The sequence below is a fragment of the Mesoplodon densirostris genome, chromosome 16, assembly GCF_025265405.1.
Source record: "Mesoplodon densirostris isolate mMesDen1 chromosome 16, mMesDen1 primary haplotype, whole genome shotgun sequence".
Lineage (NCBI taxonomy): Eukaryota > Metazoa > Chordata > Mammalia > Artiodactyla > Ziphiidae > Mesoplodon > Mesoplodon densirostris.
This window is the reverse complement of record NC_082676.1, coordinates 66,043,969-66,063,434: the sequence shown is the minus strand read 5'-3', so window position 1 is coordinate 66,063,434 and position 19,466 is coordinate 66,043,969. Positions and strand designations below refer to the sequence as shown.

Below are 19,466 nucleotides of genomic sequence, written 5' to 3'. Positions count from 1 at the left end.
GTACCCCCAAACCTCTCCGGTCAAAGGCAGCCCTGTCCCTCTTCCCTCCCCTGCCTGGGGCCACCTCCTGGCCCTTCCACCCTCCATGGGAGCCTGGAAGCCCCTCCTGTGCCTGGTCCACACCTGGACACAGGTGACTTCTGCAGTGCTCACCTGCAGACGCCCCAGCCATCCCCCAGCACGGCCACACTGCCTCCTCCTAGCAGGAGTGGCCCCACTGCAGCATTGGCTCCTTATCAAACCGCACACAGGTGCCTCCTTCGAGCTGGTGCACCTGGGCCCACATGCTGAGCAGAAGCCCAGCGGAGCCCTCAACTCCTCATCCCCTGACCCACACCAGTTAGGGCTCCCAGCTCTAGCCATCTCTGCAGGCTGTCCCCTCACCCCGACCTGCTCTGTCCCAGGAGTAACCTTTCTGTGATGCCAACCCCCTCATGTCCTGAGTCCTGCCTCCCAGAAAGGATGTACCCCTCGGTGAGCCAGTCCACACTTCCCCAGCAGGACCCTTTCCCACCCTGCCCCTCCCCACCCCAGCACTGGCTCCTCCTTTGTCTTTAAGCCATGACACTGCTGTGGGCTATAGCCTGCCACAGCTTCCATTAGCCCCACTAGTCCTGAGAAAACTCCTGCCCAGCCTCCAAAACCCTTCTCAGAATCACCCCCTGCTCCATCCCTGCATATCACCTGGACTGTGCGGTCCAGCCCAGGCCTGGACCACTGCTGGCCGATGTGCAGACTCACCCGCTGACAGCAAGCACCCTGACCCACCCACTGCACGCCTGACCTGCCACCACCACCCACGCTCCCTGTGCTGGCCTGGCACATCTGCTCTGCCTGGGTTCCTGAGCTCCTATCCTGGACATGCTGGTCAGGAGGACCTGACAACATGGACTTAGCCCTTTGCACCTGGAGTGGTGGGATCAGATTAGGGGTGGTCTGCTTCAAAGCTGGCAGAGTTCCAGAAACATTTTTTGAATAACAAAGGCACATAAAATGAAGGAAGGGATGGACAGATGGATGGAAATAAACTGAGTGCAGGAGACTTTTCTCACCTTGAAGTGATTTATCTCATCCCACTCCCCCACCCCCACCCAATGACTCGGCATAAAGGGGCAGCCCTGTTGCCCTGCCCCGCTCAGGTGCAGGCAGGGCACAACAGGGGCCAAATCTCACCTGACAAACCACAGCCTGTGTTGCGGAGGCGGGGGTTGGGGGGTGGCGGCGGTCACTGGCGCTCCCAGGAGGTGTCCTGGCCCACTTTTTCACCAGCACTATGTCTCTTATCCTATTACACACCCCACTGTTCCCTGAGATCAGACCCAGGTCTTCTGAGATGTTCTCTTAAAGGAAGAACTGACTTAACACTCAAAATCTATGTGAACCCAGTTAGGTAAACTGTGCCATGTGACCCGGAGCCCGCCTTGCCGAAGTACCAGTAACCACCCAGATGTTAACGAGCAATTAGCTGAAAGCTGCTGAGTAATGGCCCTGGCAAAGCTCGGTTCCCGACGTGACACAGCACATTCAAGAGGTGCTCAGGTCCCCAGGACCATGGGACACACGGGAACAATGCACACAGTCAGTGCTCGAATTAGAGGCCAGAATGGGGAACCCCTGACATGGGGGTGCTCCCCTGCACCCACGGGGAGGGGGCAGGATGCCCCCTGGCGGGCTGTCCTTCCCCTAACTAGAGGATGGAGAAGCACCTGGCAAACCCGCTCACTGCTGGTCTGAGTTTCCGACAGTGCAGGCGGCGATTCGATTCGCAGCAGGACAAGGCAGGAACCCCGTCCTCATCGGGGAGCGAGACCCCCCTCCGCTAGGCGATGCAGGCTTCCCTGGAGAAGCCCGCGGCTGGCGCCCACGCAGGGAAGCAGCGGGCGCCTCTGCAGAGCAGGTTCCTAAAGGGGGGATGTTTGTATTCGCCTCATTCCGCAACCCCGAAGATCTTGGTACCAACCCCTCCCTGGCTGTCACACCTGGCCCGGGGCGCGGGTACCGCAGACCGGTAAAAGGAGCACCGGGAGGGGAGGTGAAAGATCGGGGGGAGGGGAGGAGGGGGAGACGCACCTCACATGGGAGCGGATTTGGCCCACCTGGAGGGACGGGAGTTGGCCCACCTGGGGAGAAGGGAAGGCGCACCTGGGGCGGAGGAAGGCGCACCTAGCACAGAGAGTTGGCGCACCGCTCTATCTGCAGCTCCGGGTAACGACGACCCGCACCCTGACGGCGCGGGACTGACGATGCTGACTCACCGTCCCGGCGTCCGGCGCCCCGCGCTGCTGCCGCCGCCGCCGCCACCGCCGCCGATTCAAACACGGCCCTCGCCCCGCCCGGCCAGCGCCGGCCCCGCCCCTGGTGACGCAATTGTTAGATCTCCCCGCCCCCAACTTGCCCCGCCCCGGTGACGCAAGCCTCGGGATGCCCCCGCCCCCCGCATACTCCACCCCACCCCGGTGACACAAGCCTTAGGCTGCCCCGCCCCTGGCCCTGCCCCGTCGCACCTGGCTGGCGCTGTGCGGGCTGGTGAGAGTGTTCGCGCCCCGCGCGCGGCTCCCTGTCCTCGGATCCCCGCATCTCCAAGGCCCGGTGTATGGGCCCCCGGCGGGGCACGCCACCTCCTCTTACCAGCACCTGCCCCTCCCGGCGCTGCGAGGCGGCGTGCCGGGACCCCGGACCCAGGTTGTGCGAAAACCATCGCGGGGCCGGGCTGCTTTGTTCAGGTTAAAGTGGGGTCTCCGCGGCAAGTCCCGAGCCCTGCCAACGGCCGGTTGCTTCCACCCTGCCCACCTGCCGCGGCTCAGGCCGGACCCCACTCAGGTAAAACACGCTCATCCCAACGCCATGCGGGTCAGGATGAACAGGCCGTGACCCTGCCCTCGGAGGTCACGTAGAGTCAGCTGCCCACAGCCCTGAGGTCCCTCCACAGTCGATCTAGTCTTTCCACCCTTTGCCAGCCACCCGGCAATGAACTCCGGAGGTTCCCGCCTGTTCATATGAAGTGGAAGGCAAAAGAAAGGAACCTGCCCAGTGGCCCTGAAATGATTCCACTGAATCCATTAAACACAGGAAATCTGGAACCAGCACCTGTTTATTTCAGAGTTTACCCCTTCTATTCATGCAGTGTATTAGTAAGGATACAACCTCAATGAAACTACATGGAAAAACAATCCAGTCTACACCTGTTAGCCCCAAAGCGGGTGGGGTGTGCACTCTGGGTCCTGGGTCCCAACAGCAGAAAGGCCAGCAAGGGCCCTCCTCCTGGGGCCAGAGGGCAGTTCTGAGGATTCCGTTACTTCCCAAAACTGGCCAGTATTATTGGTGTAGTAGCCAGGTGCACCGAGATGTGGCCTGAGAGGGCCAGGTGACCCGTATGGCCCTGGCAGGCACCGTCTCGCCCGCCAGCTCCACTCTTCCCTTAGCTTTCACAACAGCCCCAACCTGAGCTCTGTGCCTCCATCCAGCTGCCAGACAGGTCCCCCGGGTCCAATCACACCAGTCATCAGTCCACAAACCCTCAAGGACTCCCAGCGGCCAAGAACCCCTCTGCAGCCGGTAGCCGTGCCAATGCCTTGTGACCTCATCTGCACTCCTCACTCTTGTCACCATCCCCCGTCTTCAGGTGCCCTCACCACCCCTCACAACCCCCATTTCATTTCTCTGAAGCCTCCTGTTCTTGGTGGTCTCAGGCTGGGTGGCACTGCCCACCCTGCCTTGCCCTGTGGGGCCCGTCCAGCTGCCCCGCCTGAGGGCTCCTCATCCCCTCTGCAGCCCAAGGCCCCCAGCGAGGCAGGCATTTCCTAGACCACGGGCAACACAGCCAAAGTGGCAAGTGACCGAAAACGCTCTTCTACAAACTGAGCATGAGCATTCACCATGCATACTGGAAGGCGTCAAGGGAAGTGCAAAGAGGCATCAGGGAGATGTGAGCAGAGCCCCGGACTTACCTGGGACCGCCTCGACGGCGCTGCCAGTGGGGTCAAGAGGGTGGGCACGAGCCGAGACAGTGGGCAGAGCGGTGGGAGAGGAGCCGCCTGAGCCAGTGCTGGATGCCAGGCTGGATGCGAGGCTGGAACTCACGCTGGGAGCAAGGGGGTGACCCACCGCCAACACCGCCAGGTGGCTCTGTGCAAAGACATAACAAGATGAGCCAGCGCCCTGCTCAGGGACAGCAACGTGATGGCAGCACAGTGACAGAGAATGACAGAATTGAGACGGATGGGCTGGCCCGCTTTTATCCCCAAAACAAAACAAAGAAAGTCGACTACTTTTCCAGATTCTAGAGGGGCTTCAAACATCTGGTTAGTTACAATAACTGTGACAGCAGAATCATGAGCTGTCGATCACCCAGGGACAGGAACAAATGTATCCAGGGAGTGTCCCATCTAATGATGATAATAAGAATCATGATAATAAAGATTCAGAGAAGGGCGTTCACAAGCAGATGCGGCAGCCTAAAAACAACCCACCACAGACGTGAGCAGACAGCCAGCACTGCTTCTGAAGACGTCGATAAGATAATCCTGTGAGGGGCTTCCCTGGTGGCGCAGTGGTTAAGAATCCACCTGCCAATGCAGGGGACACAGGTTCAAGCCCTGGTCTGGGAAGATCCCACATGCCGCAGAGCAACTAAGCCTGTGCGCCACAACTACTGAGCCTGAGCTCTAGAGCCCACATGCCACAACTACTAAAGCCGCGTGCCTAGAGCCCATGCTCCGCAACAAGAGAAGCCACTGCGATGAGAAGCCTGCGCACCGCAATAAAGAGTAGCCCCTGCTCACTGCAACTAGAGAAAGCCCGCGTGCAGCAATGAAGACCCAAAGCAGCCAAAAATAAATAAATAGAATAAATTTAGAAAAAAATAATAATAATCCTCTGACCTCGTTACCCAACAAAAGAAAAAGATTGGGACAATTCACATTATCTTTATTTGATAGATTAAAAGAATTGGCACAATTTTGGATGAATAGCCAGTAACGTGGACGGCACTGTGCACAGAAAAGGATGTGATAAAAATGAACCAGGACAGACCTACGAAGTCAGACCTCAGGGCTTTCCACACCATACACAGTCATGTCTGGGTGCACACTCAGAGGTTGCTAGGAAATCAGGAGTCAGAAGCTATACTAAAGTGAAATGGTACGTCATCTGGGTTTTGCCTCAAAATAATACAGGAAAAGTTAACCGTGGTGAGGGGGAGGGAAGGGGTGCTATAAGACCAAGTGCAGGAGGTGGGGTTCCTAGTGAAATTCTCATAATAAAAAGGAAATTCACTGAACAGTGTGTAAGAGACCAATCTGGCACAGAATAGCTTCTCCGAGCAAGTGTTCCCAGCCCTGAGGCCTCCTTCTTGGCGTCCACGGTCTACCCCCAGCAACTGGCTTTGCTCAAGAGAGGCCCCAGGTGATAACCCATTGCTCCATGACTGCAGAGACCCTGGCACCATTGTATGCTTGAGACTAAAACTTAAAAAAATAGTAACTCAAACTACAGAGGTCTGGAGAGCAACGTCCCCCAGCTCTCCCTGGGCTTCAGCTCAGAGGTGGGCCCACCTGCCCATCCACAACCCGGCTTTCCATCCCTCCAGCCGTGGGAGGTGTGACCACAGGCCTTCCTCCTCTCTCCCGCCACAGCCACTGCCCCGTCCCCGGGCGAGGCAGGAATGGCAGGAACCTACCCATGGCACTGCAGACACCCCATGTTAAACCCCACGCATGGAGCCTGGCTGGGAGCTGCCGTGACTTCACCCACCCAAAAAATTAATACTGCAGGAACACGTGCCCCCTTGAAGACATCAGGTGACACTTTGTCCTGAAAATCGATGACAACATCCTGGTTGGTCCTTTCCCTGAGGCCACCCACGGTGGTTACAGATGTACCAGGATGGGTGGAGAGTGGGGTCTCTGTCACCAGGGGAGCCAGACATGACACAGCAAAATGGGGGGGCTGTGCCCCTCCTCACGCCAGCTTTGTCTGCACGGTTTCTCTTTTTTCGTGGTAAAGTACACAGAACACAGCATTGACCATCTTACCACTGTTAAGCGTACAATCCAGCAGGTGTTAAATACACTGACAGCTGTGCAGCCATCACTACCATCATCTCCAGAACTTTCTCATCTTCCCAGACGGAAACTCTGTCCTATTAAACACTAACTCCCCACCCTTCCCGAGCCCCTGACACCCACCCTTCCATTCTCTGTCTCTATGAATTTGACAGCTGCAGGGACCTCATATAAGCAGGATCATACAGGATCCCACTGTATGGGGTGGGGGGCATCCCACGGTATGGCTGGCTGCTCCTCGCAGCATGTAGAATCTTGGTTCCCCAACCAGGGATCAAACCCTCACCCCTGGAAGTGGAAGTGAGGAGTCTTAACCACTGGACCGCCAGGGAAGTCCCAGGATTTGTCCTTCGTATCTAGCTTATTTCACTGAGCATAATGTCTTTGCTATGGACTGAATGTCTGTGTCCCCCCAAAATCCGAATGTTCAAGCCCTAACCTCCAATGTGACTGTATCTAGAGATCGGGCCTTTAAGGTGACAGGTTAAATGAGGTCATAAGAGGGGGTTCTGATCCAATAGGTCTGGTGTCCTTATAAGAGGAAGGGACTCCAGGGATGCACGGGCACAGAGGAAAGGATGTGCAGGCACACAGCAAGACGCCAGCCGTCTGCACCACACCTGCCTACACTTTGATCTTGGATGTCCAGCCTCCAGAACTGTGAGAAAATAAATTTCCGTTATGTTAGCCAGCCAGTCTAGTGTTTTGTTATGGCAGCCTGAGCTAACACAGTCTTCAGGGTTGATCCGTGTTGTAGCATGTGATGGGATTTCCTTCCTTTTTATGGCTGAATAATATTCCACTGTATGGATGGAACACATTATGCTCATCCATTCATCCGCCAATGGGCACTTGGGTTGCTCACACCTTCTGGCTTCATGAATAATGCTGCTGTGAAAACGGGTGTCCAAATACCTCTTCGAGACACTGCTTGCAATTCATTTGGGTAGATACCCAGAAATGGGATTGCTGGATCATAAGGTAATTCTATTTTTAATTTTTCAAGGAAACACCATACTGTTTTCCACAGCGGCTGCACCATTTTACATTCTTAACAGCAATGCAAAAAAGCTTCAGTTTCTCTACATCATTGCCAACACCTGTTACTCTCTGTTTTGCTTTTTTAATAGCAGCTGTCCCCTAATGGCCATGAAGTGGTACCTCATGGAGGTTTTGGTTTGCATGTTCCTAGAGACCACTGGTATTGAGAATCTTTTCATGTGCTTGTGGGCTATTTGTGTATCTTCTTTGGAGAAATGTCTACTCAAGTCCTTTTCCCTTTTTAATCAGGTTGCTTGTTTTGTTGATGTCGAGTTGTAGGAGTCCTATGTTCTGAATATTAACCCCTTATCAGATAAGTAATTTGCAGGTATTTTTCCCATTCCATGAGCTGTCTTTTCACTCTGTTTGTCGACAGTGTCCTTTGATGCACGGAAGTGTTTCATTTCAATGAGTCTCATTCATCTATTTTCTCTTCTGTTGCCTGTGCTTTTGGTGTCACGTCCATGAAATTGTTGCCAATCCCGAAGTCAGGAAGCTTCCCCATCTGCCTGTTTCTTAGTAGCAGAGACACACTCGTGTGCTAGGGGAAGCTTGGGGTGACCTGGGGACTCATCAGACTGACAACTTGGAAAGCCCGCCTGTTCGCTGAGAACTGAGTCCCTCAATTGCACTGCTCTCACGGGCGATACCACTGGCTGCCTCTCAGGGTGGGACAGAGCGAGTCCTGGAGGGCTGGGGTCTGCGCACCGTGGACACTGTCTCCATGGTCTTGGAGCCTGGACTCTGCAGCGATGGGCAGCCACAGCACGGAGCTGCTTTCCTCGGCAGGAACCACCGAGTGCCGCCCGGCAAGCAGGGGGTGTCTAAGGAAGGGGCCCCCTGGGAAGGAAGACGGACACTGGGGAGTGGGCCGGGCTAACCAGCGAACTGAACCACCTCAGTTTATCAAGGAAAACACCACACGCCCTGTGCTCCCCACTCTGACCCAACGATCGAAGCCCCAGAAACAAGAGCTGCTGCTGAGGCCCAGGGACATGGGGTCCTGCGGCCGCCTCAGAGGAGATGGGAGGTCCCAGGGACAGGTGGCCAGCATTCTCCTCCCGCCAGAGCGGATGGCGCCCACATGCAGGGAAGGGGTCCCTGGAGCAGCAGCTGAGCACCGTTCACCCGAGAGAGCCACCAGGCTGGCCTCACAGCCACGGCGTCCACTGGGCATTCCAGCTGACCCTTCAGAGCGGGAACCTCGGGGGTCCCAGGGGAAATGCTGTTAACCTGGCCTAGGGGCCCTCTGGCTTTCCAACCGGGCCTGGCTTCGGGACAGGATGGAGGGGGTCTCTGGGTGCAGGTGAGCGCTGGCTGGCGGATGAACTTGGCCAGTCTACTCACAGCGCCCAAGGGGGAGGGCAGCTCGCACACCGGGAACCTCCCAGCCCTCCTGGGCTCCCCTGCCGTGAGCCCCACTCCTTTCCAGGCCCTTCCTCCTCAGCCCTGAGACTGCGGCCACATACTCTGTTGGCTACACTACTGTTAACATTTCATGTTTCAGATTCTTAATGAACAACTTCTCGATTTCAATCTCTTTAAAAAAAAATGACAAGATAACTGGGTTGTATTTTTACTTTCAACCACCCTGCTGATTTTAAAAATGTGCTTCAGAATCTTCTAATGGAAAAAAAGTGCCTGAACATCTTGCTGTGAAAAATCCCCCAGGAGGTACCCTCAGGGCACTAAGAAAACCAGAAGAAAAGGAACTGTGAGGGCCTGTCCACTTGGGAATTTAAAATAAAGCTCAGAGCAGAGACAGGTGACAAGCGGCCAGAGAGAGTGAGTGTTCGCTGCACATCCTGCCAAGTCCAGGCCTTCCAGAGCGTGTAAAGCTCCCTCTGCCTTTTTACAGTGATAGGAAAACAAGCATCCTTGTGTCCAGAGAAAAAAACCTGTTTCTCAAACAACTTGGTTTACCAAGCGTACAGGAAGCTATGTCGCACAGAACAGAGAGAAAGGGCCTGACTCAGGAGAAGCCTGGGGGCGGGGGCGAGGGGGGGGCACGGCGGGAAGCCCCCATGTAGCCTCCCTTGGAGGAGAAAGAATGCATTGATCACTAGTTCCTGATCACTAGTTCCCTCAGAGGTGAAAACTACTCCAGATTGTGACCCGAGAGAGGGAGACCAAGCCAGGCTCACCCTGGACGCTGCCATGGGCTCAACTGTGCCCCCAAAACTCAGAAGTTGGGGTCCTGACCCCCAGCACCTCTGAACGGGACCTGCTTAGAGTCAGGGTCTTTACCGAGGGAATCAAGTTAAGACGCGGTTGATGGGGGGGGGTCCTGATCAATAGCACTGATGTCCTGATGGAAAAGGGACCACTGGAGACAGACACAGACACAGACACAGAAGACGGCGCCTGCAGGCGGAGAACGGAGGTCCCCAGAAGGAACCAACCTTGCTGACACCCTCGTCTCCGACTTCGGGCTCCGGACGGAATCACTGCGTGTTGTTTAAGCCTCGGTCTGTGGAGCTTTGTCACGGCTGCCCCGGGGACACTCACACAGAAGGGCCACGAAGGGCACCTCTTATTTCCCCGTGGGGGAAACTCTAAGAGGTTTTGGTTCTGTTGTTTCCAAGGTACGGCACACTTTTTAAAACATTAAAACAAAGGACACATGGAACAGATGACTTTAAGAAGAACATAAGAATGTAGCTGCTTTACAAATGGATGTTAACCAGGTCACGGCATAAGTCAGGGGTAAGTGATGGGCTACACAGGCAGCGGTCTAGTTGCAAAGAGAACGTGAAATCTCGCCTCGGGTAGTACCTGCTTACTGTCCTGCTCGCTGGCCTTCTGGCTGCCTTCAGCAGGTGAATCTCTCCGCTTTGCCTGCAACAGAAAAAGCACTGGCTGTTGGAAGAAAAAGCAGCTGATTAAAAACACACAGAGACCTAAGCTTTGCTCGGAAGGTAGAAAAGGCCGAGGACTAGGACTTCCCTGGTGGCGCAGTGGTTAAGAATCCGCCTGCCAATGCAGGGGACACGGGTTCGAGCCCTGATCCAGGAAGATCCCACATGCCGTGGAGCAACTAAACCTGTGCGCCACGCTACTGAGCCTGCACTCTAGAAGCCTGTGCGCCTAGAGCCTGTGCTCCTCAACAAGAAAAGCCACCATAGTGTGAAGCCCATGCACTGCAACAAAGACCCAACATACCAAAAATAAACAAACAAACAAATTAAAGGGGGGAAAAGAAAAAGAAAAGGCCAAGGACTGAAGTCCATGAAACAGAAAGGCTTTCAAATCTGCTGCTTCTGCATCAGTTTTCTTGGATTCCAGTTCCTACACCTGATGTGGATCTCTGCGCTCCTTGCTGGTCCGTGTGAAGGCAGGTGAGAGCTCCCTGAACCCACAATGGTGAACCCCAAACAGAGCCTCCCAGGCAGGGCTGCATCTCCAGAGCGGGGAAAGTCGTGGCAAGTCCAACACCTGAGACAGATGATTTCCTGGAAGGCTATTCTCTGCCCTCCCCCTTTCTGCCTGGAGACAGCCTATAAATTTCCCTTCATAAAGGTGATCCCTTCCCTCCCAAGAGGAAGGGAACAGCTTAACCACCTGAGAACGCTAATCACCCAAAGGACTGCAGGAGGCTGAGCCTCACAACAAACTCACTAAAATAACCCTCATCTTCCCTTATTTCCCCCATATCTTTACCTTCCCAAATTTAGTTCCCTGTAAGCAGAAACCCCTTTTGTCTTGTCACTTCTCCACAATTTATCGCTCTTTGTTAAAAGGGTAGATAAGCCCCCAGAGGTCTAGGCTCCAAATGAATAAGTAATAAACATTTTCTCCAGTTAATTTGCCTTTGGTCAGTTTAATTTGCGGGACCCCAGACACTAAACCTAAATGGATAGAGGGAATAGTTTTGTTCTTGTTTTTAATTTATTTAATTTATTTATTTTTGGCTGTGTTGGGTCTTCGTTGCTGCGCACGGGCTTTTCTCTAGTTGCGGCGAGCAGGGGCTCCTCTTCGTTGCAGTGCGCGGGCTTCGCACTGCGGTGGCTTCCCTTGTTGCAGAGCACGGGCTCTAGGCGCCCAGGCTTCAGGAGTTGTGGCTCGTGGGCTCTGGAGCACAGGCTCAGTAGTTGTGGTGCACAGGCTTAGTTGCTCCGTGGCATGTGGGATCTTCCTGGACCGGGGCTCGAACCCATGTCCCCTGCATTGGCAGGCAGATTCTTAACCACTGCGCCACCAGGGAAGCCCGAGGGAACAGTTTTTTTCCTCTCCCTCACATGTAAAAATCCTGACTCCCATGAGCCACCTTCTGGGGAAACTGCACAAGGATGGCTTTGCCTGCAGAGCTCAGGAACTGTACTCTCAAACATAAGCATGAAAACTGCACCAAGGGACTTCCCTGGTGGTGCAGTGGTTAAGAATCTGTCTGCCAATGCAGGGGACATGGGTTCAATCCATGGTCCAGGAAGATCCCATATGCCACAGAGCAACTAAGCCCATGTGCCATGACTACTGAGCCTGCACTCTAGAGCCTGCGAGCCACAACTACTGAGCCCACGTGCCACAACCACTGAAGCCCACGCACCCTAGAGCCCACGTGATGCAACTACTGAAGCCCACGTGCTCTAGGGCCTGCATGCCACAACTACCAAAGCCCATGTGCCTAGAGCCCGTGCTCCACAAGAGAAGCCACTGCAATGAGAAGCCCACTCACCACAATGAAAAGTAGCCCCCGCTTGCCACAACTAGAGAAAGCCCACACGCAGCAACGAAGACCCAACGCAGCCAAACAAAACAAAACAAAACAAAAACAAAAAACAAAACAAACTGCACCAAAACGTTCTTTAGATCTGAGTGTTATTCTGATTTTTGTGCCTAATCTTATGATAAGTGAACTGGAACTTGTGGCAGTGGCTCAGGTCATCCCTTCCTTCCTTGTTTGGTTTCTGGATTTGTAGAAGGACCCAGAAGACTCCCAGAAGGCAGAGAAGAAGCCATGTCCACACAGGCCCTGACTGGGGCCCCTTCCTCCTGCCTGATGCCCGACACCCAGCTCAACTCTGAGCCTGTCCTGGTTTCTCTGGTTTCCTTGTATTCCTTTCACCCAGAAGTGACCCCCCCACCCCAATTTGGTTGTTGGCCTCCGAAGGCCCTGACCAGAGACCTAAGACCCTCGCTCAAAGGAGAAGCTACATTATGAAGAAACCAGGTTGCCCTCAAACAGCTCTGCTCGCCTTCAGGATAAAGTCCCAGAGCTCCTGTGTGGGGCCTTGTCCCCGTCCAGGGCCCCTCCTGACTCTTCCCTGGGCCTGCACCTGTGCTGGGCAGGGAGGGGAGCTCATGCTCTGCAATGTCAGCAACCCACCATCACACAGGAGCTTTCAGGTGCGCTGAGCAGGCACCTAGCTGTGCGTGAATGTTCTGGAACGGGGCAAGAGGGAGGCCAGTGAGAGCAGCTTGCCCCGGACAGAGCACAGAGTTCTTTCACTTAAGTTCAGTTATGCTGTCAAAGTTGACTGAGATTCAGGAAAATGGGGAAGGGAAGCTGTCCTCTATTCCTCACCCCCACTTTAAACAAAAACGGTTCGTTTGGGACAGCGAGACCCATGCTGAGGTCCGAGCTTCTCCAAACACCCCAATCGACGTATTCCCTTAGGGTCACAACCAAACCACATGCCCCTGAACCCATGCCCAGAGGCGGCCCGAGCTGACCCCAGCACCTCAGATCCCACATGATTCTTGGATGCTCAAAATCTATTTGAGCATGTGCTGAAAATGTCAGGCAGAAGGACGAGCCAGTTCCCAGTTCCAGTGTCGTGGTCCTCCAGGGGAAGACTGGATGTTCCACATTGAAACACTTTGCTTGAATCTTTTAACGGAAACTTTGTAATAGGGAAGAACAAATCTGACTCCATATTGGATTGTTTCTTTTGCTTTAACCTTTGTATTCTATTGCTTTTGCTACAAGTTAATCACTAAAAGAATGTTGCCTATAGCCTGAAATACACAGGAGAGCCCATTCTCAAAGTTCGGACCTTTATAGGTTTATCACTTTTCCATTCATGTAGAGATAAAAAGTTGCAAAACAGAGCATAACATTTATCTTGTTGGAGGTTTATAGGAACGTGACCAGACCTATGTGGACAGCTTTGAGAACAAAGGATTCCAAGAAGTTCGCAACAACTAACCATACCCCCTCCCCTTTTAGTACAAAAGAAGCCTGAATTCTAACTGGGTTCTTTGGGACACTAGTCCACTGTCCTCCCGGTCTGCTGGCTTTCCGGATAAAGTTGCTATTCCTTGCCCCAACAACTCATCTTTCGACTTATTGGCCTGTCATGCGGTGAGCAGTACAACGGACTCGGTAACTTCTTGGAGGATTTTAACTTCTCCCTCAATTTCCAGTCCTGGCCTTAGGCCCACCTGAGTGAGTTCTGTCTCACATAAGGACGAGCAGAGGTGGTGGCCACACGAGGCGCTGCTGTTCATTCTGAAACGGTTACACTGACACACTCAAGTCCCACTTCAGGGTAACTGAGGACCTGTGAGGTGGGCGAATCCAGGTGCACCCTGCCTAAAGCAGCTGTGGGGCTGGGAGCCTGACCCGGGGAGCAGGGTGGGCATCACCCAGGAGAGCAGCCCAGCTCCCTGCCTCACCAAAGGAACTCAGCTGCGTCTGCAGCCAGACATGAGAGGCAGCACGCAGAAAGGTTGTGCTAAAGTCACGGCTGGTGAAGAGGAAACACTCCTCTGTGACACTCGCTACCCAGAGGCAGAACAGACCCCACAGGCTGAGGGCTGTTCCACGAGATACACCTGCACCTCAGACGCCAATCCAAGTCCCAAGCTGTCACCTGTGCGCCTGACCGACCAGCTGTAAACCAGGGTTTCCATGACCCCCTCCTTGGGTTCCATCTACAATGGAACCCAAGCCATTGTACTATAGCTCACAGAACTCCAGGAAACACGTACAAGAGCTCACAGAACTCAAGGAAACATGTAACTCTGTTTACTGGCTCATTATGCAATAGAGGATGTGATAAAGGACACAGATGCACAGCCAGGTGAAGAGGCACTCCGCGCAAGGTCCGGAGGGGTCCCAAGTGCAGGAGCTTCTGTCCCCGTGGAGCTGGGGTGTGCCACCCTCCTGCACATGGATGTGTTCCCCAACCTGGATGCTCTCCAAACCTCATACTTTAGAGACTTTTATGGAGGCTCATCACGTGGGCACGATCCATTATTGACTCCATCTCCAGCCCCCTCCCCCTCCCCAGAGGATGGGGGTAGGGCTGAAAGTTCCAGGCTTCTAATCACACCTGGTCTTTCTTGTGACCAGCCCCATCCAGGAGCCCACCAAGAGTCACCTCACTGGAACAAAAGAATTATGAGGGTCTTGGAGTCCTGTGTGAGGAACCGGGGGGAGAAGAGACCAATATACATATTTTCTATTATTTCACAATGTGTTTCTGTTGAGAGATGCCAGCAGGTCACGTGATGTGGCCAGTTCTGGACACAGTGAGGAGAAGGTGCCGGCAGCAGGAGCCGACGCACAGCTACGTGGGCCCCACAGCCGGAAGCGAGCAGTGGGGAAGCCGCTTCCCTCTCCCCGGTTGTAGAGGAGGGATTCAAACCCAAGACAGACTCCTCAAACCCAGGACCACATCTACAGGTGATGAGACTCCAGGCATCTCTCCCCCACCAGGGTGAAGTATGTGTGGTGAGGTTCATGGTTTGTCTGTTCATCCAGACTCTCTCTACACTGAAAAGGAAGCAGCGGGAACGCCCACTGTGCACAAGGCTGGATTCGGGACTTGTGACAATCCTCACAAACAAATATACTCAAGATGGAGGGGGCAACCAGTAGAGAATGAGAACCTCGCCACCCACCCCTCCCGCCCGCGCCAAGCACAATGCCCTCCCCTGCACGATCTTCCCGTTCAGACCTGGCAGGGCTGCCGGGCCCTCCCTGTGGGGCTGCTGCAACAGGAGACCTGAGAGGGACAAAACCAGGGCCCCCGCTCAGCCAAAGTCGCCCAACACACAGCTGGAGCCCAACACCATGCAGGAAGATGGTGTTGCCAGGCCTGCCCTGAGGCTGTCCACGTCCTGGGCCCGAATAGTCAGAGCCACCCCCAAACAGGATGCTTCATTACTTTTTTTAGTTTTTTTAAAAACTGAGGCAAAATTCACACAACATAAGAGTAATTTTTTAAAAGTGAAGGATTCAGTGGCATTTGGCACATTTATGATGTTGTGCGAACCCCACCTCTATCCAGTTCCACGACATTTCCATCCACAAAGGAACCCTCCCCGCTGAGCTCTAACTGCCACCCCTCTCCCAGCCCTGGCACCCACTATGTGTTCTAGCACGGTGACTTTTAAGTTGCAAAATAATTAACAGAAGACAAAGGATGCCCTGAGAGTCTGTCTGCAGGTGTGGGCACGCTGTTCTGGCACCGCCCAGCAGCCGGAGGCGCCTCTTGCAGGGTCCCAGCTTCCCCGTCCAAACAACCTGGTTGTTGCTTCTTCAGGTACAAGCCACACCAAGGATCCATCTACCCTGGCCCTCAGTGGGAGCCAAGCCAGTGGCCCTCTGACCACCACCTGAAACCACGACTGTCACACCCCCTGGGAGCCACCAAGAAGGTGAGGAGGGGACTAGCTTCTGCCTCTGCCAAGCGCCGGCTCTGCTACTGGAAGAGACTGGTGGTCCCGAATGCTCCTCCGTGCTGAAGCAGTGATGAACTGTGTGCCTGGCAGGGCTCCTCTAAGCAAACCCCACCTCAGCTGTCCTCACCTTTCCTGTCCTTCTCTTTTTTCAGAAAAGCACCAAGTGGAAAGAAAGACAGGGCAGGGAAACACCTGAGTTTTTTCCAGTTTCCTTCCTAGAACCAATCCCAGGCGGCCACCTCCTCAATGACACCAACACGACAGATAAAACCACGTGCGAGGAAGAGGATCATCCTCAGAGACGTAAGGCAGAGCCAAGGAGCCCACAACCATGCCCACGACCACGCCAGAGCGACTGACGGGACGCAGGATGGAGCCCCCCGTTGTCCCCTCCACCTGCACGGGCACAAGGGTCCTAACCCACCAGGCCCCCCATCTCTCACTGCACAAATCTGAGACGCCTGGGTCTGCCCTCGCACCTTGTTGGGGACCCACCTCTCCTGCCCTTCAGGGGTCCCCCTGGACTCGGGGCCCCTCTTCACACTCAGCCAGAGACCACGCCTCGCACATGGCCAATATGTGCATGTCTGGCAAAAGGCAAGGCCGGGCAAGTACACCCGGGCCAGGACTCAGCCAGGATTCTTCTAGACTCTTCTATAAGGAGCCGCCAACCCTGCAGGCAGGCCGCCTCCAACCATGTCACCCAGAGATCACATCCATCCGTGTACCTAACACTGGATTCAAACCAAACAGCAGAGCGGGCACCCTCCTCGGGACGCCGTCCACTTACATGTCCGGGCTGCCCGCTGGGGGCCGCAGGGCCGCTGGTGGAGGTGAGGTCTCGGCAGCCCCAGTCGCTGGCCATTCCAAGACTCTCTGCCGAGAAAGCGGGTGGCGGGCTTTGAGTGGCTGCTGGCTGAGACTTTGGTTAAAGAGACCCCACAGATCAGGGAGGGCAAGCGTGCGCTAGTCTCTAACGGGTCGGCCAGAGCCGCTGTGAGCCGAGCTGACCGCATGGGACCCTGGTGTCTTCCAGAGCGAATTATGAACGACTCCAACAGCAGAAAGTAATGGAAAATTTCAACAGGAAAAGCCACCCTCCCCATTAAAAAAATAAAAAATAGTAAAATCAGAATTTGCAACTGTGCTCATAAGAACAGGAACCCCAAATCAAAAAGCTTTAAGAGGAAGCTCTCGGGAACACTGGGGGAAGGGCCATGCCTGTGCATTTCCCGTCACTGACGTGGTTTCTGCCTTTGGGGACATTATGGGCTCACCTGGCCATCAAAATTACTACACTCACGGCCCTGGGGTGCCCAGAGGCAGGGCCATGCTGAGCCCCATGAAGCCCAGAGCCCCACCGACCCTCCCAGCCGCCCCCGACCGAGGCTGAGCCCTGCCTGCTCCGGGTGCACCAAGGTACTCACTCTCCACATGTGCAAAAGCACAGAAGGGGCCCCGAGGGCAGTGCCCAGTCTGTCGCATGTCGTTGCACTTGGTAGACTTGTAGATCTAGGAAGTGAAAATAAAACAGCAAATAGAGAGGCTGGACTGGAAACCTGTTCCTGTGGGAGGCCCAGAGCTGGCTGGGTCTGGTCTCCTCCTTCCAGCTGGAGGTCCAGAGCTGGTCATCACAAGGGGGTGTCCTGAAAGAGAAGGATGTGGACACCGCACCCCCATCCCCACTCCTCCCAGCAGTCCCGGGACGCCCTGTCGGCGCAGGGCCAGTCAGCCTGGGAAACCGTGTGGGCCTGAGGCTGCTCCTGCAGCACGTGTCCTTGAAATCACACATCAGGTCAGCTTGTCCACTTGGCACTTCCTGAAAGATGCACCTGGTTCAGTGCCTGGTATACAGCAGGTGCACAAGAAATGCCTGTTGAGTGACCACGTGCGTCCACTCCATGGCCAGACCCAAGGCTGCTTCACTTGGGTGTGGCCCAGCAGCACAGCCTGCCCAGGAGGGACAGAAGCCTCTAGGTCCCAGACACCCTCATGGGCACTGCCACCCGCCCCCTTCCCTGCCCGAAACGCTGCTCGTTCCCCGTGGCTCTTTGACCATCCCCTGAGCACCTGCACTGTAATTTTAAGGGTCACCAACAAAAGCAATTTCAAAAGGTCTCCAATTCAGAACTACAAATATCAGGAGTCTAAGTGTTGTTTTATGCATGCTTTGAAGCACTGAATCTCTAGACAGAAAAAACTTTTAAGAAACGAAACACCACAGCCTTTCAGACCAGGAGCCCACCCCTCCCTGGAGCCCAGGTGCCCCAGTGGGCACAGCTGGGCACTCCTTCACCGCAGAGCCTGCTCCCAGCCTGGCCCTGACCCTCCTGGTCCCGGTGCTCTGATGCTCTCCCATTGGTTCAGGGGCCTTGTGTGCTTGTTCGTTTTTAACACAAATCCGAGTGTGCAGCAAAGGGTTAACTCCATGGCTTCCCTGTCCACACCCGCATGCCCCAAAGGAAGGACTAGCTCTGACGAAGGACTGGCTTTGACGGGCTCAGGGAGGTGACGTCTGAGCCCCTGGAATGTCCTGCCTGGGCGGGTCTCTGTTTACCTGGGGCCCTGGGCCATGCCACATAGTGACTTAAGGTGGGCCTGGGCCACGCAGCATTGGCTCAGCCTCTGCAGGGGCCAGAGACTGAGGTCAGCCGCGTCTGCTGACCGACCCCCAGTAAAAACCCTAGATGCCAAGGCTTGGGTGACTTCCCAGCTGGCAGCACTGTGAGTATGGCCACAAATACGGCCACATGTGGTGGCTAGGAGAAGGACACACCGTCCACAGTGCGTGCCTGGTCTCCCCAGGACCCGCCCCTGGGGCCTTGATCCTTTGCTGATTTTAATCACATTCTTTCCGTGTAAAGAACCATAGGTGCTGAGCCCTGCGAGTCCTTTGAGCCCGTCCCTGGACCGAGGGTGCTCCCGTACCTCGGGGTGGAACTGCTGCTCTGTGCGCGAGTGGCAGTACTGACAGCTGTCCCCGCTCTCGCACCTGGAGGGCTCGCCCCACTCGTCACCGTGCTTCACGCTGGGGCAGGGGGCGGACCTGGGGGACAAGGAGGAGTCAGCGGAGGATGGATGTCCTCCCCACATGCCCTGGGGCGTCAGGCTGTCCGCACAGTGCTGAGCACACGTGCGTGCACCACCAGGGGACATGGGTGCCAGCCCGGAAGCACTGGCCCCTTCCTCACCAGGACAGGCAAAAAAAAAAAAAGCAGGGTGGGGGTTTCCCTGGCCATCCAGTGGTTAGGACTCTGCGCTTCCACTGTAGGGAGCGTGGGTTCGATCTCACATGCAGCAGAGCGCGGCCAAAAAAAAAAAAAAGCAGTGCAGGTGCCTGGTGGAACCCAGAAGGCATTCAGGAGCCCGTTTTCATTTTCCACAAAATGTGAAGCGAGTGAGTCAGAGCCACCGATGCCGCTGTGACAAGCACCTCGGAGACACAGCCAGGCCTCCTGCAGCAGGAGGAGACCAGGCCCAGCCCCCACCCAGCCCACCAGGGGACCACACTCTGTCTCCCCGTGAGACTATTTCAAAATTGAACCTGAGACTTTGGTCCTACAATATGAAAACCCTACCCAGTACCCTCTATTCTTCAGGTACTTCCTGGCAGCTTTATTGTATTGGATTTATTTTAAAAATTATCATCTGTGGGAAATAAAACTTTTATTTTTTACGATTTTCTATCCCTTTGATACGCAGTAAATTCACTTCATCTTCTCAAGATGACAT

At 54.9% G+C, this 19,466-nt stretch overlaps 1 protein-coding gene across 8 annotated transcripts in view; it reads right to left on the bottom strand.

Annotated features, from left to right (window-relative positions):
- Positions 1-19,466, bottom strand: part of UNKL (unk like zinc finger) — a 45,067-nt gene that overhangs the window by 8,816 nt on the left and 16,785 nt on the right. For 5 of the 8 annotated variants that reach the window (XM_060079404.1, XM_060079405.1, XM_060079406.1 and 2 more), the window contains 5 exons: positions 18,663-18,780; positions 17,162-17,246; positions 16,525-16,610; positions 9,879-9,941; positions 3,948-4,125 (listed from right to left, as the gene is read on the bottom strand). In XM_060079404.1, coding sequence (XP_059935387.1) covers positions 3,948-4,125; positions 9,879-9,941; positions 16,525-16,610; positions 17,162-17,246; positions 18,663-18,780 — 530 coding nt within the window. The other 3 variants (XM_060079411.1, XM_060079410.1, XM_060079412.1) reach the window with 3 other exon arrangements.